Here is a 26187-nt window from a genome sequence, read left to right as displayed (position 1 = left end):
GAGTCTAGCTCTAGAAAGGGAGGAGAGACTGTATGAGCCAGAGGGGTCATGACCGGAACCGAGCTGACCTGAGCTGGACTGTTGGACCCTGGACCAACAGTTAGGGAGCCTGCATGGGACTGACACGTGACAGTTGTGTAGCTTGTTCGGTATGTAAGGCTCCTAGCAGTGAGATCAGGACCTGTCCCTGGCACTTAACCTGTTCCCCATGCTGGATGACCTTGCCCAGCCCTTGACAAGAGGGGAGGAGCTCGGTCCTGCCCTCAACTTGACGGGCTGTGCTTTGGTAAAGCCCATGGGAAGACTGCTTCTTTCTGAATGCAGATGGAGGAGGAGTGGATGGGAAGGGGTGTAGATGCAAAGCGGGGGATGGGATGGAAGGAGGGGGGGGGAAGTGTGGTCAGTATGTAAAATAAATGATAAAAGGTTATTTAAGTAAAAGAAAGACAAGAGGAGAGAAAGCTTAGTCTGAGCAAACACTGGGAGCGGTGTGTGTGTGTGTATGTGTGTGTGTGTGTGTGTGTGTGTGTGTGTGTGTGCCACTTTCTAGAGAATGGGCACACACGGCAGTGAGGACAGTTTCCTGCTATCCAGGCACTTTGTGGCCTCACACAAAGGTCCAGAGCTAAGGACAGCATGTCAACAGAGAAGAACAAGGGACAGATGTGGGGGTAAATGTCCAAACACTGATGCTGCTCACAAGAGTGGGGGCGGGGCTAGTCAGAGGAAACCCAAAAGGTAGGCATCTCAGAGTCTTTTCTAAAACTTTACCACACAACCCTAAATATGGCGTGGAGGACAAAGTGGCTCAGGCAACCAAAGGGCGGGCAGCATTTGACGGTGGCACGGTGAAGGGCACATCCACACTACACCCATCATTCTGGGTAGTGCCGGGATGCTGTGTCTTGTTAGTCTTCCATACCCCCCATCCCCATCCCCCGATAATAGTAGAGACAGTCCTGTTGGGAGCGGTGAAGGAAATCCCGGACCTAAGGAGGAGGGCCCTCCAGCATTTATGAAGCTGTAGGGTTGTGATGATGTCTTTGGAGAGTGGCAGATGAACATGGGTGGCGAGGGAGCAGGAGCATGCAGCCTGCATGTGTCTGCATATTTTCCCACTTCCTTGGGGTGTCAGATAGCACACCCTCACAGTCAGCGAAGGGATGATGAATCAAAGCTGCAGAAGTGCAGCTGTCTGCAGGCTGGGAAGATGAAGGTGAACATCAAGGCACCACAAATCATTAACTCATTGCTTTGGCAAATGCTTACTGAGTGCCAGCTGCACTCTAGGTCCTGCACTGGCTCCACGAGACAATGATGGATGGGACACAGTCTGTGTGCTCCCCCTTGGAATTCAAAAGGCATTCATAACACAGTGCAGGAAGAGCTATGGCGGATGCGTAGGCATTAGAGGAGATAGGGGGACAGAGAGGAATATACAGCAGGGTCAGGGAAGACCGTAAGTATGACAAGAAGGCAGCCTTGGGCCCGGAGAAATGCTCAGAAGTTGTGTTTGTTGCTCCTGTAGAGGACCCAGGTTCAGTCCTCTACAGGAAGCTCACAACTGTCTGTAACTCTAGGTAATCCAACGTGCTCTTCTGGCCACTGAGGGCACTGATGTCCACATGACATAACACACCCAGACAAACACACATACACCTCAATAAAATAAAAACACATCTACAAAAAAGAAAAGGGGACACATACCTGTTAATGCCAGCACTCTGGAGGCAGAGGCAGGTAGATCTCTGTGAGTTTGAGGCCAGCCTGTTTTGCAAAGCAAGATCTAGGACAGACAGAGCTGTTACACAGAAAAAGTCTGTCTCAAAAAACAACAAACAAACAAACAAAAAACCACACACACAAACAAGCCAAAACAACAAAAACAAACAAAAAGGGGGGGGGGGAGATCAGGAGAAAACTATGGAGTGTGGAATATGAGGAAAAGGAGACACATGCTCCAGGCAGGGGAACTGAGGGTTTGAAAAGGGAGACAGCATGCCAGGAGTATAATATATGGCTAGACCACAGAGAGGAGGAGGCAGGTTGGGGAAGTGATGCTGGAGATGATGAAGGGGCCCAAGGGAAATGGACTTGATTCTCTCTGTCTGAGACACCAGTCTTTGTTGCGGCCTGCAACTGTCTTTACTGCATAGGGCCAAGAAATATCTACAGGCTTTGCAAGGTGCTCAAGGGCTTACATCTGTCTGGTTCCTTCTCTCCTGCCTAGACCCATTGCCCAGTAAGGCTCTACCTCAACCCTCGCCCTCTAGCCACGCCTCGTGTGGGCATCCATGGGCAAGTTGCTTAAGCTCTTGAGGCTGCCTTTTTGGCATCTGTGAAATGTCAGGTTCCTTCAGGTGTAGACTTTCAGGTTCAGTGCGATGATCTGAAGTGATGACACCAACTACAGGGCCTGGCTAAACTTTGAATATGCGTCACATACATCCAAAGATTCAGGCCTGTTAGCTAACCCTGTGTGCCATCTCTGCTCTGAATTTTGACTTACCCGCTGCTTATCCGGGTCCACAAAACGAATCCCAAAGTAGTCTTTCTCAAGTAGGTTCAGGTGGTGGCAAAGGAGGTCAAACAGGTACTGGCCTTTGGCATCTCTCTGCAAAGCAAGCAAGCTCCATTGAGAAATGTGTTCACTTCAAGGTGACTTGTGTATGTTTGGCATAAGAGGTATATGCAGGTGTGTGTTATGTATTTGTGTGTAACTCTTTAGGGTGTGTATGTATGTACGTATATGTATGTATGTGTGTGTGCATGTATGTATGAGTCCATCTGTGTGTTGTGTGCATGTGTGTGTACGTACATGCACACATGAAGGCTAGAGGTCAATGTCACTGTCTTCCTTCTGAAACAAGAGCTCTCAGTGAATTTGAAGCTCACAGACTTGGTCAGACTGGCTGGACAGCAAGCTTCTCCAGCACTGTGATGCCTGGCTTTAGATTTTGTTTTTAAAATTATAAGGATGGTTTGTGAATTGCATGTGGATATGAAGGTAGAGTACACTCATAACAGCCTTCCACAGTGTGATGTTTCATGCAGTCTCTGGCATTTGGAGCCTTTTAGCACCTGGGAGAAACTCAACAAGTTCCCACCACAGAGAACGAGAATTCCTGAATTCATCCACTATTCTTCATCCCCATTGCCAACTCCATAGGTCAAACCACACCTGTCTTGCAGCACACACCTACTTCCTGAGCCTTCTAGTACATTCTCTTTCCACTCTCACCCTGCTTAGTCCCTCTCCACACAGTATCTAGAGTGATCACAACTTAAGACATTTTGTCTTTTGTTTGCTGAATAAGTAAGACAAGCACAGTATAAGCTATTCAAGTGTACAAAGGAATATGCTATAAAGTTAGTTCCTAGCCCCTCCTAGTCCCCCATGGTTTTCCTAGGGGAAACCTGCAAACAGGATGTTATGTAATAGTCTCTATATCGTACATCTATAGGCATGGGTGTTGACTCTTTAAAATACATTATGTATATTATATGTATATTACATATATACTATGTATACACCTCTCTCTCTCTCTCTCTCTCTCTCTCTCTCTCTGTGTGTGTGTGTGTGTGTGTGTGTGTGTGTATGTGCATTCCACAGTGAATGTGTAGAAGTCAGAGGCAACTTCCAGGAGTCTTTTCCCACCATATGAACTTGGATTGAAACTTGGATTATAGCCAGGCGGTGGTGGTGCACGCCTTTAATCCCAGCGCTTGGGAGTCAGAGGCAGGTGGATGTGAGTTCGAGATCAGCTTGGTCTACAAGAGCTAGTTCCAGGACATCCTCCAAAACCACAGAGAAACCCTGTCTAAAAAAAAAAAAAAAGAAAGAAAAGAAAAAACTTGGATCATCGGTCAGGTTGGTGGCAGGCCTTGTATCTGCTGAGCCATTTGTTAGCCCTTACAACACATTTGTGATACATTTCCCCCTAGTATTAGGGGACCCAGGGACTCACAATTGCTCTTGCCCTGAGCTGGACTCTACACCTCCACAATTATAATACTGTTTCTTGTTTTGTCTTCTGGAGCTATTTTGCAAACCCTTCTATAGTAGCACACATCTATGTCTCAGTCTATACCACTGTATTCAGTCTAGTGAACCTCATGTTATTTACCCAGATCCCCATTAATGGAAACTGCTCCTAACCTACTACAGCAATGTGACAGTGATCTTTAATTACACTTCTCACCTCTGCTTAACACAGTCAGGGTCTTCCCACGCTCTCAGAATACAGTCCTAGCTCTTGCCAGGGTCTCTAATATCCTATGTTAGCCTAGCTCTTGCCTCTCTGAGCTCTTCCCAAAGCACCCTCCACCCTCCACTCCAGCAACAGCCCTTTTGCTTTAGCTTTAGCTCTTCTACTGTGTCTCTGCATTCCTGCCTGGAACACCATTCTGTAGCTCCTCTCACCCTGTTATTCTGAGGCTCTGGTGCCAAGGCCCCTCTGCAGAGGTCTACAGAATGGCTGGCTGCCCCAACTCTGCATCACTTTCCTGTCTACGTCCCTCCCGACACTTCACAACACTCAGTTATCTTGCCAACTTCTTCCCATGCTTCTCTCTTACTCGCTTCTTCTGAGCGGCCTTCCCAGAACCTAGCACTATGTCTTATACAACACAAGCAGGGCTTCACAGTATCAGTTGGATAAACTACTCAATAAAGAGAGTGTAGGTTGGCTGAAAGGTCACATAGAATATAACTCAGACCTTCTACTTCCCAGTCCTGCCTGGGTACCCTTCATGAGCCAGGAGACGGACCTATAGGGAAGGGCCTATCAGAACATCTGGAGCCCTGCAAAGCTCTGTCTTTGCAGCTGTCCCAACTTGCTCAGCGGCTCAGCTCAGATGCCCTCTGGTCTGCAAGTTTATGTGTAACTTTGCAGCCAATTGTCAATGCTGTATAGGAGCCAAAGACCTTAACCGGTGAAGTGGCCTGGTTCATGGCAATCACAGAAGGGCGTGGCCCTACTCCAACAACAGGTACGTTATTAAGATTTTCACGAAAGGCTCATTCTTCACCCACTCTGCTCTGCCAGCTCACCCTATACTATGGAAGAACTAGGGCAGGATGCTAAATCTTTCAGCAAATATCTCTAGGAGTTTACTCTTGCAGAGGCTGGAAGTTGAGTGTTGTGCAGCTTAGTTGAAGGAGGGAGCCACGTGAAGGTGTCCCCCCCCCCTTTGCTCCCTCTTACAGCACATTCTTGAAGCAGCAGCCCCGACCCTACACTCTTTGGTGTCCTGTCATCCTGAGGCTTCTGGCTGGTGAGTCACAAGCCAAGTCTTTAAAAGGACCCCAGCAGCAGCAGTTGTCTCTTAGAGCAGGGTCTGTCCACTCCTTCCTTGTTGCTGCTGCAGAACATGAGCTTACATTCCTAATTAGAGTCCTCAGGGAGGGGAGGAAGTGTGTTCAAGCTCAGTCTATGCAGCACATTCTAGGCCAGTACTTCCCTCAGAGCAGCTGGAATGGAAGAGTAGAAGACACTGGCAGGGTGTGGGGTTTTCAAACGTTATTCACACCATGGTAGTTACTGCCTTTTAAAAAGTTAGCATGAGGCTTTATGTTTTTCAAGACAGGGTTTCTCTGTACAGCTCTGGCTGTCCTAGAACCTACTCTATCGACTCAGAGATCCTCCTGCCTCTGCCTCCCAAGTGCTGGGATTAAAGGCGTGCACCATCACCACCCAGCTGAGAGCAGGAGTTTTAATGCCCAAAGAAGCTGATTTCCAACCACACAGAAACCCAGGATAGGGAAAAGTGTGAGACAAATGTGTCGCTGGTTACCCTGGCTGGAGAAACAGGCAGCTGAGCTATTAGTCCATCACTGTTCAGTCCCAAAGTCAGAGCTCCAAGCCTGAGTCTGTTTATCTTCTGTCAAGGAAGCCAAGGCAAAGGACCCAAGCCCTTATCCCCAGCTAAACTTGGGAGGTATTCTCTTCCCAAAGACGTTATTGGGTCATCGTAGCTTATTAAGCACTCTTTTTAAAGTAACTGTGCTTTATGAATCATAACAGTGCGTATATATTGAAAATAACGGTGTATGTAAGTGAAGGAATTTATTCTCTGTGTGGTACAGAGTGGTGACTCATGGGCCTCTAAGCATAACTCTACAATATTTATGTCTGCTCCTTGGTGTGCCTAATTCTGGGTCTCTGTTTCACTATTTCACAAGGGGACAGAGGCTGCAAGGAAAAAGCAAGCTTGGGCCAGTGACCCAAACCAGTTAAGGTTAACTGCATTTTCTGCCTCATAATAAACAGCCTTGGGCAGGAGAGCACTTCGTTTTTTTTTTTTTTTTCCCATTTATTTTTCTTATTTTATGTATGGATCCCAGTTCCCTCTCCTTCCCTCCCTCTCTCCCACTCTCCCACAACCACCCTCCCATCCCCCCCCACTCCACAGGGAGGGTGATGCCTTCCAGGAGGGGTCAACAAAATCTGTCAAGTCATTTGGAGTAGGGACTAGGCCCTCCCTCCTGCCTCTAGGTTAAGGGAATATCCCTCCATGGGGAATGGAGCACTTCATTTTTAACCCACCCTGGATGGAGTCAGGCATGGTGCACCCTGGTGGGGGCTTAGCATGGAGAAAACCCCATTCATTAACCTCCACTCTCCCCATCCTGCCAAGCGGAGGGGCACAGAGATTTGAAGTCCAAACTAAATGAGGGTGAATAATCATGGCTTTCTCTATTCTGGGCCTCATGGGGTTAAAGGAGAGCCTTTATGGGATCTTAGGGAGGAGGCAGGGGTAAGATGGAGGGGTTTATAGAAAGAAGATCCTGTGATTCCAAAGCACCAGAGTCCGGGCATGGGAAAATGCCTGTAAAGACATGGGCTTCATGAAAAAGGCAAGAGCTGAACAAATTGTTCTTGGAGGCCTGGCTGGGAAAAGACCGGCACCAGGGATGGGACAGTTTTGGGCCACTATTCCAACTTAAATTTCAATTTTCTGCAGACAGAGGCTTCCCAGGTTTCCTTGTCAGTGTCAGGGTCTGTGTGGTCATGTGTGGATGCTGTGTCACAGAGGAACTAACATATTAGCTCATCTTCTCAGGTTCGGGCACATGAGTGGAGCAAAAGTGTGACAATTCCTGCGGCATTTTCTGCTTTCTGCTCTGCAGTCCACTCTGCACCCAGCCCAGCTTTCTGGCAAAGTGAGTTTGAGGGCCACGCACGCTGATAGCAGGGCCGCAGGTTTCCTAACCTTGGCACCTGCTAAACTCTTTTTCTGATAAACACATTTTCTTTGAAGCAGGGAACTCTTGCTGAGCTCTGGACCCAGGAGCTTACTTTTTCTGCTTTGCTATTAACCAACAAAATATGTCCAGGACCTTCTGAGGCTGCAGCTAGAAGAGCAAGTGGTCCAGGAAGCTCATGGCAGGGGAGAGCCAGCGAGGGCCATCTGCAGGACATAGTGTCTCACATCGGCTGCCATAGGGTCAGTTGACCATGTAGCTCCCGACAAAGTGGAAAGTCTGGTGTGAAGGGAAACCAGAGCTCAGAGGTAGGTAGGTTCATATGCTAGGTTTGTGCCGCTAAAACCCTGCTGGCAATCCTTGCTCAGGTCAGAGAACTGGCTTAGGTCACTGTTTAACTCATTACACGCTTGCTGTGAACCTGGCTGCTAGAGAGCAAAGGCTGCAGGTATCATCAAACCCAGTTCACAAATGCAGTTCTGCTGTAGCTGGGTGTCTGTTCCAGAACACCTGTCCTGGTCCCTGGACTCTGGTTTCTAGGAGGTGGAGATGGAGGTGGGCCCAACCCTCTGCTTCCTGCCTCCTGGACTCTTCAGTTACACTGTTGTCTTAGCATTATGTCCAGACTTTCCTTTCCCTACCCAGTTCCTGACACAGGATCCAAACTACACCCCCTTGTGGAGGGGCAGGACAGGTCCACAGCAGGGAAGCAAGTCCTTTGAGTTCAACAGCCGGCAAGTGTGGGACAAAGCCCAGGTGATACAGGGAGAGGCAGTATGTTGAATAAGTTATTTTCTCTCCATGCCCCCATTTTCCATCTCCCAAATGATCTCATTTCCCACAAACATGCCCAAAGCCTTTGATTTTATTAGGTGATAGCCATTGTCATATTCTATGTTCATCTACTAAAACAGGACTTTTAAAAAGTTTGTTTTAAAGTTAATTTTTTTCCTTTTTTTGCAAATAGGGTTTTATGTAGCTCAGGCTGGCCTCAAATTCCCTTTATAGCAGAGGCTGGACTCAAACTTCTAATCATTCTACCTCCAGCTCCAGGCACGAGATATCATGTTTGACTATTAATTTAAAAAGGGTGATAAAGTAGCTTTAATAATGTAGACATTTAAGATATTTATTGCTAGGTTATGCAATTGAAAACAAACAAACAAAAAACAAAACCTTGGGGCCATTGCTCAAAGTAAAGAGAAAGGACAATGGAAATGTATTCAGTTCTAGAAACTGCCTCTCTAGCAGGCCTAAGGAAGTGAGCACCTGTGTGAATTAAGTTCCTATCCTGTGAAGAGTCTAGTCTTTTCACTATGACAGATGGATCCAGTGCAAGGCACAAGAGGTGCCTCTTGGATAACAAATAATTCTTGGCCCTGGAAGTGTATCTCCTAATATACATTAGAGGAGGGGGCAGGATGACTCGGTCTTTGGAGCTCCAGGTATACTCGTGGCCCAGGCTTCCTAGTGGGAGGCAGAAAGCAGGTAGAGGAGCCTGACTTCTGCACAGGTGTGGCTGCTCCTCATGCTAGGTCTGGGCAGTGGGGTAAGTGCAAGGGCCCCTGCCCAGCAAGGTCACTTGCACATTCTACCACCTCTGTGTAACTGCCCAGCACATCTACAAATTGTGACCCAAGTCTGGTTGAGATGTCACTGCTGAAGATGTCTGCCATTGCCTGCTGCCAACTGAACATTACATTATTTCAAGGCTATAAAGTGGTTGGAAACCACCGAGGGAAACACCCAACTGTTGGGTTCTGGGGGTTTCCCTGAGCAAAGCTCTAAAGTGTCCACAAGGTTACACAGACACAGGGCTTTGATATGTGACTTGGGGAAAGTGAGTTTCTCTTTGGTCTCATGACAGTGTACCACTGTCCTGCTCCTGGCCTTATTGTGTCTGTGTCCACCTTTCTCTGAGAGACATGAAGTCGGGTATCCAGTGAGTGCCAGCATAAGTCGCAGCCTAGGCCCTTGTGCATGATCTTCAGGAAGTATTTTTTTATTAGTTAATAAGTTAATAAGTGAACTGGGACAGGCTAATTTGCAATGGCTGATCTTTCTGGATGAGCTACCTCCTCCTGGGTCTTCAACTCTGTTGCTTGGTGAAATCAGTGTAAGAAAGGACAGAAAAAAGACAAGCTGGGTTAAGGCTGTTTTGGGAGATGCTCTCCCTGTACAAATCCAAGTCTGACACTTAACCCTAGAAATCAGCACAGTGTCTTGGTCATTGTTCTATTGTGATGAGACACCATGTCCAGGGCAACTCTTATAAAAGAAAGCATTTAATTGGGGGCTTTCTTACAGTTTCAGAGGGCTAATCCATTATTTTCATGCCAAGAAGCAGGCAGACATGGCTCTAGAGAAGTAGCTGAGAGTTTTACATCCTGATCTGCAGGCAGCAGATAGAGATAGATAGATAGACAGACAGACAGACAGACAGATCGTGTCTGGACCTGGTATGAGGTGTCTGAGACCTCAAAGCCTATCCCCCCAGTGACACACCTCCTCCAGCAAGGCCACTCCCATTCCATCAAGGGGTGTCTCCCAATCCTTCTCAACCAGCACCAGTAATGGGATAAAGCATTCAATACTCGAGTTTTTGGGGCCATTCTGGTACAAACCGCCATACACAGGATTGGTCTCATGGATATAAACCCTTGTCTAATTTGTTTTAACTCTATGGAATGTACTCGGGGGAGGGGTTGAGGACAACAGGGAGTCTAGCCTAAATGCCACTGAGTTCTTCATAAGATGCCTGGAATGCAAGCTGAGCTGTACAATAACCACTTAATGCCACCAATGCACATACACAGGCAAGGAGAGCATTCTGCTTGTGGAAAGGCCTCTGGCTGGGCCTGTGCCATTGAGAGGTTATTAAAAGCTTAATATTGGAAAAGACTAATCACTACATTTGCTTAATTATATTGATGTAAACCGTATAGCCAAGCTATTTTCAGAAGAAAGGCAAAAACACTTCTGTGCGCCTAGACTCATGTGGACTGGCATTAGGATGCTTGTGCCTCCCAGAAATAGTCAAATGTCACTTTTTCTTTCTTTCTTTCTTTCTTTTCTTTTTTTTTTTTTTTTCTTTGAGACAGGGTTTCTCCATGTAACCACCCTGGCTGTCCTTGAACCCTTAGTCAGGATGCCTTTGAACTCAGGGAGATCCTCCTGCCTCTGTCTCCTGAATGCTGGATTAAAGGCATACACCACCACCAGTCAAATGCCTTTTAATGGGCAAATTGCACACGTGTCTTGAGACTTCTCCTTTGTCTAATGTCTTATCCAACTTTCTCAAGCATATTCCTGACACCTGGCCAAGGTACACAGGCTCTTTGAGTGCTATACTCAGATCAACAGACGATAAGTAACCCAGCATGGTTGCCTGCACTGTTACCAGTTATAATCAGGTTGCTTTGGAAAGAGACTCTGAGACCCAGTTTAGCATGAAAGAAGTGTTCTCAGGATCAGTGCCCATGGCAGGGAGAGGAAGGATGCTAAGGGACTGGAGGGAAATGCTAAGCTGCCGTATTACCCTTCCACTGACCTGGCTGCATCTTGGAGAGTCAAGGACCTGGGGCAGTTCTTTGATTGCTTTGCTTTAAGTCAAGATAGCAGGCCTTTTTACATAGTCTCCTTGTGCAGTCACTGGGTGACTGCATGTGAGTGAAACAAAGTCCATCATGTCACCTATCCCATAAAACCTGTCACCACCTTATCTTAGGAGCCAAACATTGTGAAGAGTGTTCTACAAGCCTTATTACTCTGCAAGCATTATTTTCAATGCTAACCATTTTACAAGGAAGGTTCCTATGAGTCCCACTTTAGAAAGGGGGAAACTGAGGCTTAGCAAAGTAAAATACCTAAGTATACAACCAGCACATGGGGCTCAAATCTAAGTCTACATTGTTCCAAGGCACACACTCATCTCAAACAGTGAACACACATCCTGTAAGTTCTTCATATGGCCTGCAAAAGCAAACCATAGCTTCATCTGTCCATGCAGCTTGAGCTGGCTTTGCAGTTATCTGACTGTGCCTCTAAACATGCAGCCATACACACATACACAGCCATTTATCAAATTCTTTTCTGAACGTGTTGACTCTTTTGGACCTGGGTGCTACTGACCCATGTCAACAGGAGAATCATTTTTGCTGGAAGCACTCAGACACCGAGCTTCTCTGTGAATGCTCTGTATTGGTTACTTTTCTCTTTTCAGTGGGTGGCAAACATATCAGCCAACAACATAAGCAAGGAAAGGCAAGCACCGAGCACGGTAGCAAAGGCACGAGGCAGCTGGACACATTGTATCCTCAGCCGGGAAACATGAATGCTAGCACTCAGCTTGCTTCTTTCTCTAATTTGGTTAGAATCCCACTCCATGGAATGGCATCCCACATATTTAGAGTAGGCCTTCCTACTTCAATTATGTAATGTAGAATGTGCCCCTGAAGACATTCTCTTTGGTGATTCCAGAATTCTAGACCCTGTCAAGGAGATCTTCAATATTAACCATCACAATTGCATAAACGGAGGAGCCTTCAAAACCTAACCCCACAACAACAACAACAAATAACAACAAGTTATTCAGGCAAAAGTATTTGAGGATTTTAAACTAAGAAATGTCTAGCATTTGAAGCCAAATAGCGTGTGCAAGAAAGGAGGGGGGGAGGAGGAAGGGGGAGGAAGAGGGAGGAAGGAGAGAGAGAGAGAGGGAGGGAGAGAAGGAGAGAGGGAGGGAGGGAGGGAGGGAGGGAGGGAGGGAGGGAGGGAGGAAGGAGGGCACTGGATTCCCTGGTGCTGGAGATATTGGTGGCTGTGAGCTTTCCAATTTGGTGCCATGAACCAAACTGAGGTCGTCTGAGAAAGCAGTATAGATACTTTTATACTGTGGATGCATCTCTCCAGCTTTTCTTGTGGGGAGATGTTTTTCAAACAAAAACAATTTAAATTATGGAGAACAGATGTTAGCTGGTAACCAGTCCCAAATCCCCCAGTCTGGGGAGCCAAGGAGGCAGATTAACAGAGCTATACAAAATCCTCCCACACAGCCAAGAGTTGTTCTTAACCTTCTTTCACACCTGCACATCCAAAGGTAGTTACCAGGTCAAGACAAGAAAGGCTGCTGCTGCCTTAGAGAGAGGCCCATCGCTGAGATGCTCTAAGGGCAAGGCTCTCCCAAGGAGCATCTTCCATGTTGTTCTCAGGTGTGCTGGTTTTAACTTGTCATAGAGCTTAGAAAAGCAGTGACATCAAACAAGCAAGATGTCCAGTGAACAGACTAGGATCTGGGGTGGCCTCTGAAGTGTACCATATACAACACCAGACTCTGGGAAAGAGTTCTGTCTTTCTGCCAGATAGAGTAGAGACAAGGGCTAAAAGGACCATTCCCTCAATTTCCCACTGAATACAGGATCAATCTTGTTTTGGAGCAGGGGAAGAACTCCTTTCAAATTACAACAGATGGAAGTTGCCATACCAGATACCAGAAGTATGGTGGAGGAATGGTGCTACTGACAGAACTCAAGAAGGAAGTGACTCATCGAGGAGGCATGGGGATCTGATGGCTTAAGAGTGGATGAACAGCCCGGGGAACAGTACATCAAGAGCAGCACTTGTTCTAAGAATTTAAGCTGAATGTTGGGAACAATGAGGTCTAGCAGATCAGTTTGGAGGGGTAGACAAGAGTGAGGTGGTGGAGGGCAGGTGATGGGATTTTAAGAGGGGTAGTTTCTTGTATTTATGTGAATTATAGACAGTAGAATACTTTCAGTGAGACTATGAGTAGTATAGGTAAAGAAATATCCAGGCAGCAGAATATACAGTATTTACTGAGGAGTTATAGAAAATCAGGAATGGAGAATGATCTCATCTCTGTAAGGTTGAGAAACTGTCTTTAAATTGAGCATTAGCACAAAGACTTGGATGAATGGGTCATTGAATATTGACTCAATTAAGGAAATAATTAAGATTTCTTAGATCACTGACTTATTTTTAGAGCATACTGTTTTGCCAAGTACTATCTTTGAAAAGTGTTTACTAGAACACATTTCCTTCTTGAAATTACTAATATTGTAGCTAATTATCAAAGCATAGAAACCATGTTTATGAAAATAGAGACCTTGCCATTTCCATAGAGCAGAATAAGGTCTCACTATATAGCCCTGGTTGGCCTGGAACTCACTTTGTAGACCAAGCTGGCCTCAAACTCACAGAGATCTGTCTGTCTCTGCTTCCCAAGTGCTGGGATTAAAGACGTGCACCACCATGTCCAGCTCTTTTTTTATTTTTTAATCTAGTAAATTAAAGATTGAGCTTGTAGCTCAGGGGAGGAGTGATTACCTTGCATTTACAAGGCTTTGGGTCTGATTCTGAGTAACACACGCGCGCACACACACACACACACACACACACACACACACACACACGCACGCACGCACACACACACACACGTAATGAATTATATCTAACAAACACAATTCTAAGTTCCCTTTCCCCAGCATGACCAATAGGACTGAAATGCTAACCTTCTGTTGTTAGCGATTGTTTTTACACTGAGGGAACTCTGTGCTGTGAGCAATGCCTCCTAGGGCCCAGTCCACCAGGAGCTGTGTACAAAGGGTTTTCACCAGAAGCCTGGCAGTCAGGGGCTGGATTAAGAAGCCAGTTGTGGTAGCACACACCTGAACCCCAGCATCCAGGACTGAGCAAGGAGAGTGAAGGTCAAGGCCTGACTGGGCTCCATCGGGAGCGGAATCTGTCTCGACATAACACAACACAAAAAGAAGTATAGTAAAGAGAATTGCCAGTGCTCATGTATTGTCAAATTAGCCACAGAAGCTGAAAATTGTTTTCACTTTTAAACTGAATTGCTCCCAATTCATTTATGTTTTCATTAGCTAAGGGACATTGGGAAATGTGTTCACATATATTTATCCACTGATTTGAGTTTTACAATTTTTTTTTGCTGCTAGGAATTCATGATTTAAGAGTGTGTGAAGGTCAAGAAGATGGAATTCCAACTGAAATCTGAACAGACAGCCTTAAAGACCAGAGTCTATAGACAAAGCCCCTCCCTCCCATACAGCAATCTCATACAAAGGCTGCGACGTGGGCCTTTCCAACTGCACTGACGTAAGATTCATTATGAGATCCAACAGCTTGCTTTCCAGAGTCCATGGGGCACTGACAACCTAAATTTAGGCTTGCTTAATGGCTTTGCTTGAGAAAACATTTTTTTTTTTTTGGGGGGGAAATCTGAGATGCATTTCTCCCTCAAATACTTTACTCATCTGGAACAATGGGGCAGAGGGGACCAGTATTACTTAGTATGCCTTAACTATTTACAATGAATTATTTGTTACTTTCATTGATGACACACACAATATAAATTAGTCATGAGTAATTAGGCATTAATGAAGACATAGAGTATATATTTGTGAATAACTGCTTTACAAAAGACAGTACATTAATATTAAGGATTGGGGCTGGGGATATAACTGAATGCTAGAGCATTTGCCTAGTATATGTGAAGTTCAATACTATGAAAAGTTTGTGTGCATGTGTTAAGTAGACCCAGAATTTTAAGACCATAGATAATTTTAGATTTTTTTTTTTTTTTTTTTTTTTTTGCTGCTTTCCAGAGTTTATGGGAATGGCAGTCTAAATGTGGGATTGCTTAATTGAGTGATTTTGCTTCAGAAAACATCTGAGATAGAGTCTCATACTGTAGGTCAATTTGATATGGAACTCACTGTTTAGCCTAGGCTGGCTTTGAACTAGCAGTGATTCTCCTGCCTCAGCTTCCCAAAGTTATAGCGACCAGTTGTCACATTGTCAATTTATCGCTGAATTGAGTGAATTAGCATCCTCCCAAATTCATGTCTAGGTAGATCCTCAGAATACTCACTTATTTGGAAATGAGGCTTTACAAATGTTAGGTCAAATGAGGCCAGACTGGGTTAGGGTAGGCCCTGATTTCAATTTGTATCCTCAAAGAAAGCTACATGGAGTACAGGCATGGACAGAAGACATATAGTAACACGAAGACAGGCAGAGATAAGCCATGGAAAGATATCACTTCTTTCACAGGGACCTTGGTTATACTGGCATCTTGATTTTGAGTGACTAGACTGATGAACCATGAGAGAACAAGCTAATGTTATGCCAAGCTACTTAGTTTGCACTTATCTATCACAGCAGACCTAGGAAACAAGTGTGCCCTTTCTTCAGGCCAAAGATTCTTTGCTGGCTAGAGCAATAGCTGCTCTTCCAGAGGACCTGGGGTTTGATTCCTAGCACCACAAGGCAGCTCACAAACACGTGTAATTGCAGTTCTAGGAGATTCAAGCACTCTTCTGACACACACACATACACACACACACACACACACACACACACACACACCCCTACACAGGCATACATGCAGGCAAAAAATACACATACACATTAGAAAAGAAAGTCCTGCTTTCTCTCCAGACCTGGCCACAGAATTTCTTTCTTTCCTACAGCAAGGTACAGACCACTACCTCTCCCCCATCTTCTGAGTTAGGGTCTCTTTATAGTAGCCTCTTCCTCCTGGGATTGCTAGGATTACAGGCATGTGCCACCATGCCAGGCTCAGACTTTACACTGCACGGTGTTTCTCTATGATTGACAGGTGCTTCTTTTTTCTCCATGGTTGACATGTCCTTACTTTTCTTCTTTCCTCTTCCTCCTCCCTTTGTTTTTTCAAGACAGGGTTTCTCTGTGTTGTCCTGGCTGTCCTGGAACTCACTCTATGGACCATGCTGGGCTTGAACACAGAGATCTGCCTGCTTCTGCCTCCCAAGTGCTGGGACTAAAGATATACACCGTCACCGCCTGGAAGCATGTCCTTATTTTTCAATGCCATGTCCCATTCCCAAGCAACCAGACACTCATTGTGGTAATCAAACCTGATTCTTGATGTTATCAAAATGGTCCCCTATCGTCCCACCTCTGCACCTTTGGGTATGCCTGGAATAGCCTCTTCTTGTTTCTAGTTGTTCAAATTATAGTCAGACACAAACACTTATGCAAAATGGTACTGACTCTCACCTTTATTTATTTATTATTTTCCTTTATTTGTATTCTACCATTTGCAATATCTCATTTGTTCTGGGTCACTATTTGAGCGCTATAAATTCTATAAATGTCTTAAGGGCAAGGACTATTTTCTCTCATTATTTTAGTAGTCCCTAAATATATAACTTGACTTAATTCCTATGGCGTGTACTATGTATAGTCCTTTTGGCATTGAATGTGGCCTTGTGTTATTTTATGGTTTCATATATGTGTGCACTAGCTCTGTTGATATTTGAATCTTCATACAGCTAAGGTGGGAGCTCATCTCAAGTGTGTATCAGGGGTCAGGCAGAATTCATACACAAACCTTGAGGTTCCTCTGCCTCCGTCCCCCCCCCCAACCCCCGCAGGATCTTCCTTCACTTCTCAGCTGTTGTCCCTAAGTTTGGCCTCTATGGGTACAGAAACTGCATTTTCTTTCCTTCCCTACATGACACCAGATACAGTCTTTAAGCCAGTAGCCACAAATGGGAAACTGGCTCCTACTACCTCTTCCAAGGATAGACCCAATTTCAGTCTCTGTCTGCTTTTATTAAATCCCAGAGCTTTGAGATGGATTTGTGTGAGGTGCTTCTTATTTCTTATCAGTACTTATTGTCATCGGTGGGTAAGCTGGTTTCAACACAAAACACTTGGTCATTACAGAAAGTAGAAATTGCCTTTGTTAAAACTCTGGATGTCATTGGAGAAGTGCTTCCTACCCCCAAATACAAAGAACTAGAAAGAGTATTAAACAAAATGCCAACGCCACAGTCAGTTATAAATGGAGGGGATGGTTTATACTAGGTCTACTCATAGGGCCTTCACTTAATTAAAACAATAAGGATATCGCTTTTGCCTATTACATGAGAACATCATTACAAATGGGTGGATACTGGATATCTGAACCCATTTTAATGGCCACCATGCTCCCATTCTCCACTCACTGTGAATAAACTAGTAAAAAAAAAAAAAAAAACCATGGAATGCCTGGCATCAGTGGCGCACACCTTTAATCCCAGCACTTGGGAGGCAGAGGCAGGTGGATCTCTGTGAGTTCGAGACCAGCCTGGTCTACAGATTGAGCTCCAGGACAGCCTCCAAAGCAATACAGACAAAGCCATCTTGAAAAACCAAAATCAAAACCAAATCAAACCATGCAACATAGCAAAGACTTGTCCTGTGAATGTGCTGAAGTGCACAATGACGACTTCTTATAACATTAAAAATGGGGTGGGTCACTGCAGACAGCAAAGTTTCCTCCTTTTAAATATCTTTCCCAAGGTCACTCTTCCTCTGACTGACACTCTCTTCCTCTAGCTCTCTCAACAAGCTCCAGTTTTCTTCATCATCATCATCATCATCATCAGTGGCTTTTTGAGAAAGGGCTTCATGTAGCCCAGGCTGGCCTGGGATGTGGTTGAGGGTGACCTTGAACTCCTGATCTTCCTGCTTCCACACCCCAGTGATGGAACTGCAGGGTATACCACACCATACCAGTCTGTTCCTTTTTTTTCAAGGTACATTACATTTATTTATATTTGTGTGTATGCATGTAGTCCATGGTACTCATGTGAAGATCAGAGGACAGCTCTTGTCCTGCCTCCACCATGTGGGTTCTGGGGATTGAACTCAGGTTATGAGGCTTGGCAGTAAGTGCCTTACCTTAAGCATTCTTGCCCACCCTGTTCTCTTCCTTAAGGGCAGTTTGTGACTCTAGAGATATGTCTGTGTATTCGTCTCTGCTCCTTATGACAAGGGCAGCCTTATAGAGTGTGCCTGGCATCTTTCTTCCTCCTCTCAGTACTGTGTGTGTGTCCTCATGTGCGGCATGACCGTAAGGACCATTTCTCCTGTTACATTTATGAGTTCACATACATGTGGAAATAATACAGGAAGGGAAGCATGCTTAAAGACGGCAGAATCTGAGCCCTTATGTGCCAGGCACTTTATTTTCACCCATCATCCCTAAGCGACTCCATTTTTCAGATGAGGACATTCAGGCTCAGAGTCATTGTTTCTTCTGTTTTCATCCCAACACACACCCTCTGGGCACTTCTAATATACTGATGTAAGCTACTTTAGAAACCATGACAAAGAGGTCTGAGGAAGCTGGGTCATGCTGTGTGCTCAGGAGAAGAGCTTTGGGGGTGCAGTGGCTGGAGGAAGGGGTTTAAAGGGAGAGTCCTGCTAAGTGCATCAGGTGGCTTGAGGGGAACTACAGAGAGATGTGACCTTAGACTTCATCTTGCTCTCTTAACCCCCTTTTCCTACAGTCTAGTCACAGCATCCTGTCTGGTCTTCAAACATCCCAAGCTCATTTTAAAGACAGACACACCCTGAATGCTGGCTTGCTTAATCCATTTACTAAAGTTAATTAAGGCAGCTACGTTGGCAGTCCTGCAGGCAATTCAATCTTGTCTTTAAACTTTGAGTGGCACAATTTCAAACACTACACCACTTCTGTCTGTTAGAAATGTGTAAGCCTTTGAATGCCCTGAATATCTTGTCCATTTGGTCCAAAGGGAAAAGAAACCTTTCTTATACCTGCAGAAGTGACTCCATTTAAAGTCATTACTTGTTCTATTTTGTCTTATATTGTTATGACAAACACCATAACCAAAAGCAACTTAGTGGGGGGTGCGGGGAGGGTTTATTTCAGCTTATACTTCCAGGTCATAGTGCATCATTGAAGGGCATCAGGGCAGGAACTCAAGTAGGAACTTGAAGCAGAAACCACAGAAGAATGATGCTTGATGGCTTGCTAGATAGTTCATGCTCAGTTAGCTATTTAATACAGTCCAGGATACCTGCCTGGAAAATGATGCTGCCAACAGTAGGCTGGGCCCTCCTACATCAATAATTAATAATTAAGACAATTTCCCACAGACACGCCCACAGGCCTGTCTGAACTGGGCAATCTTTCAGTCGCGTCTCCCTTCTTAGGTGACTCTAGACTGTGTCAAGTTGACATGGCAATTCAACAAATACTTATATTTAAGTAACTGTTTTTACTTTATGATAGCCTTAAGGCATGAATGTTAAATGGCTCACTGTTAGTTAATATTAACTAGGTCTGGCTGGTGGGTGTTTACACTGGATCTGAGAATGTATGTGAAGAATACTAGTTAGGAAGCATACTTTTGGAAGATTACTAAAACCCATGCATGGATTCAAATTTTTCATGTATACTTTGTTTCCAACTCCATATATTTAGAAGCTCTGATCAAAATTTCACTCTGGTAAATTTAAGTTAGACAAAAAGTTGACATCTGAAACTATATAGTTTATGCATTATAAATTGTTTATAGAAAAAATAACTTACAAAAGAAAAATCCATTTGGAATTCTAATTTTTATTTCAATTCATTTTTTAAAAGACATGGTCTCTCTGTGTGAACTTACTATGAAACCACGAACTCACAGATATCCACCTGCCTCTGCCTCCAGAGTGCTGAGCTTAAAGAGGTATGCTACCACACCCAGCTCTAAATCTGATTTTAAAAGCATGGTTTTTGTGCTCCCTGGCTGTGGTGGTTTGAAATAAAATGGCCCCGACAGGCCCATAGGGAGTGGCACTTTTAGAAGTGTGGCTTTTTTGGAGTAGGTGTGGCTTTGTTGGAGGAAGTGAGTCACTAGTGGGCGGGCTTTGAGGTCTTACAAGCTCAAGCCAGTTCACTTCCTGCTGCCTGCAGATCAAGATGGAGAACTCCCAGCTACCTTTCCTGCACCATGTCTGCCAGCATCACCATGACAATAGACTAAACCTCTGAACAGTAAGTGAGCTCCAATGAAAGGCTTTCCTTTATAAGAGTTTCTATGGTCATAGTGTCTCTTCAAAGCAATAGAAATCTTAACTAAGGCACTGGGTTTAAGGAAATTTCAAGGACTAGAGAGGTATTAAAAACAGAAAGAAAGGCTGGAGGGATGGCTCAGTGGTTAAGAGCACTGCCTGCTCTTTCAAAGGTCATGAGTTTAATTCCTAGCAACCACATGGTGGCTCATAATCTTCTGTAATGAGATCTGGTGCCCTCTTCTGGCATGCAGACAGAACACTGCATACATAATAAATAAATCTTAAAAAAACAAAACAAAAACCAGAAAGAAAGCACTCCTTTAATCCCAGCACTTGGGAGGCAGAGGAAGGCAGATCTCTGAGTCTATAGAGTGTTCTAGGATAGCCAGGGCTGTTACACAGAGAAACCCTGTCTTGAAACAACAACCCCCCCCAAGAAAACAACAATAACAACAACCAGACAGAACGAGGAAAAAAAGATGGAGGAGCAAATGAGAAATTTGCATCACTGACTGAGGCGTGACAATCAGGAGGGAGGGATGATGGCCACTCGGGAGGGAGCATAGTTGCATGTTTAGAGAGAGTCCTGGGAAGGCTCTGCTTTTCATAGTCATTTTCACTTATTACTGAGGCAGAGGCTGAAACACATGCAAATTAACAGGTAACGCAGGTCCTTCTCCACCTAAAACTCCCCTAGTATGTAAACTTTCTACCCTAGAAGGTAACAGCTAACAAAGGGTTGGGCTTCTACCCCCCTCTCAGTCTCCCCCCCCCCAGTGGATATGCTGAAGAGGGGTGGGAAGGAAGAAGAGTTGATCTCTTGCTGGATGAGTACTATGTGTCCAGTGTGGTACAAATGGTACTTAACGGTGCAGCATCCTTAGGAGGCAGGTGCTATCCTCAGGACTCCTTGATGGATGAGAAGGAAAAGACAGGTGACTGTCACAGTAAGTGACTGAGCTGGCTAACCACAGACCTGAATACATCACGACTGTGCTATAAGGTATTTCTCTAAGTTGACAGGGTTAAGGGGGCTGAAAGGGTACTATACACATACCCGGCTGCTGCCTGGGAAACGTGTTGGGATACATCAGAAGAAGCCCTGAGGGGCATCATCAGTATTAGTCTCGCCACTCACCCTTATTTTAAGCCATGGAGAAGAAAAGCAGCACACTGGAAGGTCTCCTTTCAAATATGAACATGTCAAAGAGTTAAAAATCTATTTGGATTTCTGACATGTTCACTTCATTACATTAAGATTTCCACTGAATGTCAAACACTCCTTGAGGGGGAACATTTCGGTAACTTGGTGGCTGAATCATGTAGCAATTATGAGTGTAACTTTTAATGCAGTTTCCAGAAGGAAGGGGAGTTTTTTTTTTTTCCAAAGTATGTATAAATATACACACACAGCAATACTCTCCATATAGATACTCCGAGCCAGGCTCCCATTTTTAGGGTTGGTTTATATGCAACCAGCTCTCAGAAAAGGACAGGCCCACACTATCCCCCAAATAATGTCATGTGGAGTAGAAGGTCTAATCTATTTTTCAGGCATGGCCCACTTTAAAGGTTCAGGTTCCATATGAGTCACGGGCAGATCTTCCAAGGACCCGGATAGGCTGCAAACAGTGGACGAGGGGAAAATACTAAGCACGTCCACAGTCCTCTACTTTTAGTCTCATGGCTCAAATTACACTGGAGGTGGGTGAGTAAAAACCTAGAATTTTGGGACCTTCTCATGGGACACTTTTGCTTTATAGTCAGCCAGCCCAGAAGCAGTAACATGTGGGAGTTCAAGGCGTCACCTACCCATGGGCAGTGATCTGAGCAGGGCTCACACAAGGTGTGTCATAGGCATCTAAGCTTACCACTTGGGGGTCCTGTGTGGATGCCTGGGAAAGACCCTGCAAGGCCCCATGACATCCCCAGGGTAACTGCAAACTCCTTACTTCCTCCTGCCCCCCCTCCCACTTACAACCAGAGTTCACACGAGACTCCTTTGTCAGTGGCCTGGATATCTCCTCTCCAGGCACTCTTAACTTTCATCATTCCTACTAGATTGAAAGCTCCCTTTAGGTAAAACGAACACCCAGTCCTCCTAGAGCCTTTGGGTAGATGCTTACATATAAGCCTTGAAGTGTTTCCAGAATGAGGTCTCTGGAAGCTTCTGCAGCTCAGGGGAACATGTGAGGCGGTGTAGGCATCATCTGAGCCTTGGCGATTCATTCCTTGTGCACCACTGGAGTTGTCAGATGGTACTACACATGTGATGGCATTTTTGTGTAAGATACTAGCATCCCCTACGGTGAAGCAGTCCGATTAGGCAATGACTGTTTAAACACACATTAATCATGCATTAGAAGTCCTAGGATGAATAGCACAAATGCTCAGGAAAATATCTTGGACACAAGGCATCCATTACAGACAGAAGTGATCTCTCACATCCTGCCTGTGTACATATTCAGAGAGTAAGTGCACTCCAGGGAGCTACACTTAGTAAAAAAAAGGAGGATGGAAGAGAAAAACAAGCAAACAGGCATTTGCATGCCCCATAGGTTCCAGTGCTTAGGAGGATCACTTGCCAGGCAGCCAGGAGCTTTGCACTTTACTGGTCATCGTGATGGGTGAGCCGCCCAGCACAAGCATCCCTCAGTTTTTCCAGCTGTGTTTACCTGTGTCCCTTTTCCTTCTTAGTATATATGAAGGCTGGACTTCTGCACTGTTCCCCACAGTCTCTGGCTACAAGTGCAGGCTCCATGTGTAGTGTGTGTGTGGGGTGTCTCACCTCCTCTAGGGTCAGGGCAGCCCTTGTAAGAACCTTCCAAATGCCTTTACCTACTTACTGAGCCATCTTATTGGCCAGTGTGATTTTTTTAAGAGTGAAAATATTTTACATAGAGAATCATTAATAGTGCTCCCAAACTCAAATATTAAACAGCTCGTGCTCTGGGTAATTAAAAATATATTTCTGAGTGCCCATCTACCAGATGAGATAATGTATGAAAGAACCTCAGGCAGTGAAGTGCCATGAGGTGGTACTTCCTCTCTGCTTTCGAGGATGGAGCTGCATATGTAAACTATTGATCAACTCTCCTCTATTGTGGTGAGTAGCTGAAGGGACATGTCTGCCACCTCTCTGAAAATAAAGGAATGACAGCATGACATCTACTTTGCCCAGGCCTGTCTCCATCTTGGGTGGAGACCATCCTAAACGGATCCCATGCAGTACATTCTTCTGGGCCCCGGTCTATACGTGCACCCGTGTGCTTCCAAGTTGCTATGTGGGTAAAGTGCCAGAGGGTGCTATCAAAGATGGCATTCAGCCTTCCCAGGAGGGGCACAAATCAAATAGCAACCTGCTCTGCACAGCCATCAACCTCCTCACCAGGAGGGAAAATCTGGGGCATCTTCATACTGACTTCCCATCATGCCCCACATAAGCAAATGCCACACTAGATATACATGCCACAGGCACTGTTATCAGGAAGGCAGAGCAGCCCTGGCATTTATGCACAGGCCAGCGTTCTTTGTGTGGATTACAGTTCAACTCTAATGAAATGATTATTCTCTACTGCAACCCAATTTTCTCTTATACCATTTTAATGAGATTCCGCCCAGTGTCACACAGGGGTACCGATGTAATTACCCTGCATGACTCCGACAGCAAGGAGGGAATGCAACCTCCTTGTCCAAGTGCTGCAGACCAGCAGCACCTCAGCTGTTCATCTCCCTTGGTGCACAGCTGCGTTTTGGAGAGTCTGGGAGCACAGTCATCATGCAGAGGGTTTGCCTGGGCAACAGAGCTTTGGCACTGCACCCTGGCTTCCAGGTATGAACATTATAGCCTCCCGAGATCCAGAAAGAGCTAGTGAAAAGAAAGGGAGGCCTGCAGCCTCTGAGCTGGGTCCTCTTTAGCTGGGATGGCTGCTGGGACCTCTGTAGCTGCTGTGCAGCCACGAGGCCAGCTTGCTGTAGCCTGTCAGGGGTTGCTGAACGGTGGCTTAGTTGCAGCCTCAGGATAGTTCATCTAGGAAGGAAAGTGAGCCAGAGAAGAGAGGTGGAGGTAGAATAGTTTTGTACCATCAGCAGAAATCAGAATAAAGAAACAAAAATCCACAGCAGAGAAAGGTGAAGTGTGGGCTTGAGAAGTGGTACCATTAGGAAGGGGCTCTGGCCTCGCTGTGGGTCCCTCCTCCTGTGGTTTTCTAAGAATGACTTTCTTCTCTACCAGCAACTTTGTTTTAGGCTTTGAGAGCAAGATGCTCTCACCTGTCTCCAAGGGCTATGAAATTCAAAACCATAGCCCAGGGCCTTGGCTGCCAGGCCCATGCAAGGAAAAGAGCTGGGAGGGCACCATTGCATGGTTTTGCTGTACTTACAACAACAAGGTGGTCCCCAGGGCTTTCTGAAGGAAGTTTAACTGCACAGAACCTTCCAGGCAGAGCTTGAGGAAGGACCACATATCACACAGACCCTACTGGCTGCTTCTTGTGAGTCTCCTGTGGAAGCACACCCATCTGCTACAGTGTGGATACACTGGGTAAGCCTACTGTGTGCGGTCTGATTAAATGACCCCCATAGGTTCAGATTTGAATGCTTGGGTCACCAGGGAGTGGCACTATTAGGGGGTGTGGCCTTGTTAGAAAAGGCGTGGCCTTGTTGGAGGAAGCCTGTCACTGGGGGGTGGGCGTTGGGTTTCCAAAGCTCGTGTCAGGCCCAGTGTCCGTCTGTCTCTTCCTGCTGCCTGCAGGTTTGGATGTAAAATCTCAGCCCCCTCTCCAGTACCATGTCTGCCATACTCCCTGACGTGACAACAATGAACTAATCCTTGAATCTGTAAGCAAGCCCCAATTAAATGCTTTCCTTTCTAAGTTGTGGAGCAACAGAATACTGACTAAGACAGAAGTTGGTATCTGTGCTTCCAGAGGACCCAGGTTCAATTCCCAGCACCCACATGGCAGCTAACAACTGTCTGTAACTCCAAGATCTGACACCCTCACACAGATATACTATGCAGGCAAAACACCAATGCAAATAAGATAAAATAAACTATTTTAAAAAACAGCGTTGAGACTGTTATGACTATGGGGACTTTAGAAGTTGGACCGAACGCAGTTCTGTATGATGATGTGGCCACAAGCCTATGAGGGCCAGGGGGTGTGATGTGGTGCTTTGAGTGAGAATGTCCCCCATAGGTTCACAGATTTAATGCTTGGTCAGCAGGGAATGGAACTATTAGGAGGTGTGGCCTTGCTGGAGGAAGTGAGTCACTGGGGGTGGGCTTTGAGGTTTCAAATGCTCAAGCCAGGCCCAGTGTCTCTCTTTCTTCCTGATCCACATGCAAACTCTCAGCTCCTTCTCCAGTACATGAGTGTCTGCATGCTGCCATGCTCTTCTCCATGATGACAATGGTCTAAGCCTCTGAACCTGTAAGCCAGCCCCACTTAAATGAGTTCCTTTCCGAGAGTTGCCAGGGTCATGGAGTCTCTCCACAGCAATAGAGCAGCGACTAAGGCACCTGCCTTCAGTTTCTCATAGAGTGCTTCTTCTACAATCCACACACACTCTGTAGGCTTTCCCACCAAACACACAGCAGCATGAGGGTCTCACACTTGAACTTCAGAATAATGAGCTAAATTAAGCTTTTCTAAAAACTAAGAAGCCATCCTTCAAGCATGGCCCAACCCATGGTGGCAGAGGCAGGTGTGTATGTGCGTGCGTGCGTGCGTGCGTGTGTGTGTGTGTGTGTGTGTGTGTGTGTGTGTGTGTGTATGAGGATTAAAGAGGAAAGTATCACTGCTATACTGTAACCAAACATTTAACAAAGAGAAGGAAGTCTGGTCGGTTGTCACCGGGAAACCCAAGTGGAGAACATGGGTCTCAGTGGTGGCCTTCCCCAGGCTGCACTGATTACTAAGCCTGCATACTCTTTGCCTTACTGCACCTGCCCCTCACACCCTCTCCCTCTCACAACCGGCAACCTTACACCACAGCTGTAATTTACACTCTTTGTGTAAATGGAGCACTAAGTGCTCTACATTATACTTCTCATTTGTTAGCCCCACGGGCGCTATTTGCACCTAGGTGTGTGAACA

At 45.6% G+C, this 26187-nt stretch overlaps 1 protein-coding gene across 8 annotated transcripts in view; it reads right to left on the bottom strand.

Moving 5' to 3' along the window:
• Frmd5 (FERM domain containing 5) overlaps positions 1-26187 on the bottom strand; it is a 243892-nt gene that overhangs the window by 38998 nt on the left and 178707 nt on the right. For 7 of the 8 annotated variants that reach the window (XM_051183558.1, XM_051183557.1, XM_051183555.1 and 4 more), the window contains exon 2: positions 2510-2614. In XM_051183558.1, the coding sequence (XP_051039515.1) occupies positions 2510-2614 (105 nt within the window). Of the gene's footprint in view, positions 1-2509; positions 2615-7342; positions 7361-26187 lie in introns of those variants that run through there. The other variant, XM_051183562.1, reaches the window with a different exon arrangement.

This window comes from Phodopus roborovskii, unplaced genomic scaffold (genome assembly GCF_943737965.1).
Source record: "Phodopus roborovskii unplaced genomic scaffold, PHOROB, whole genome shotgun sequence".
NCBI lineage: Eukaryota > Metazoa > Chordata > Mammalia > Rodentia > Cricetidae > Phodopus > Phodopus roborovskii.
This window is presented reverse-complemented; position numbering and strand designations above follow the sequence as displayed.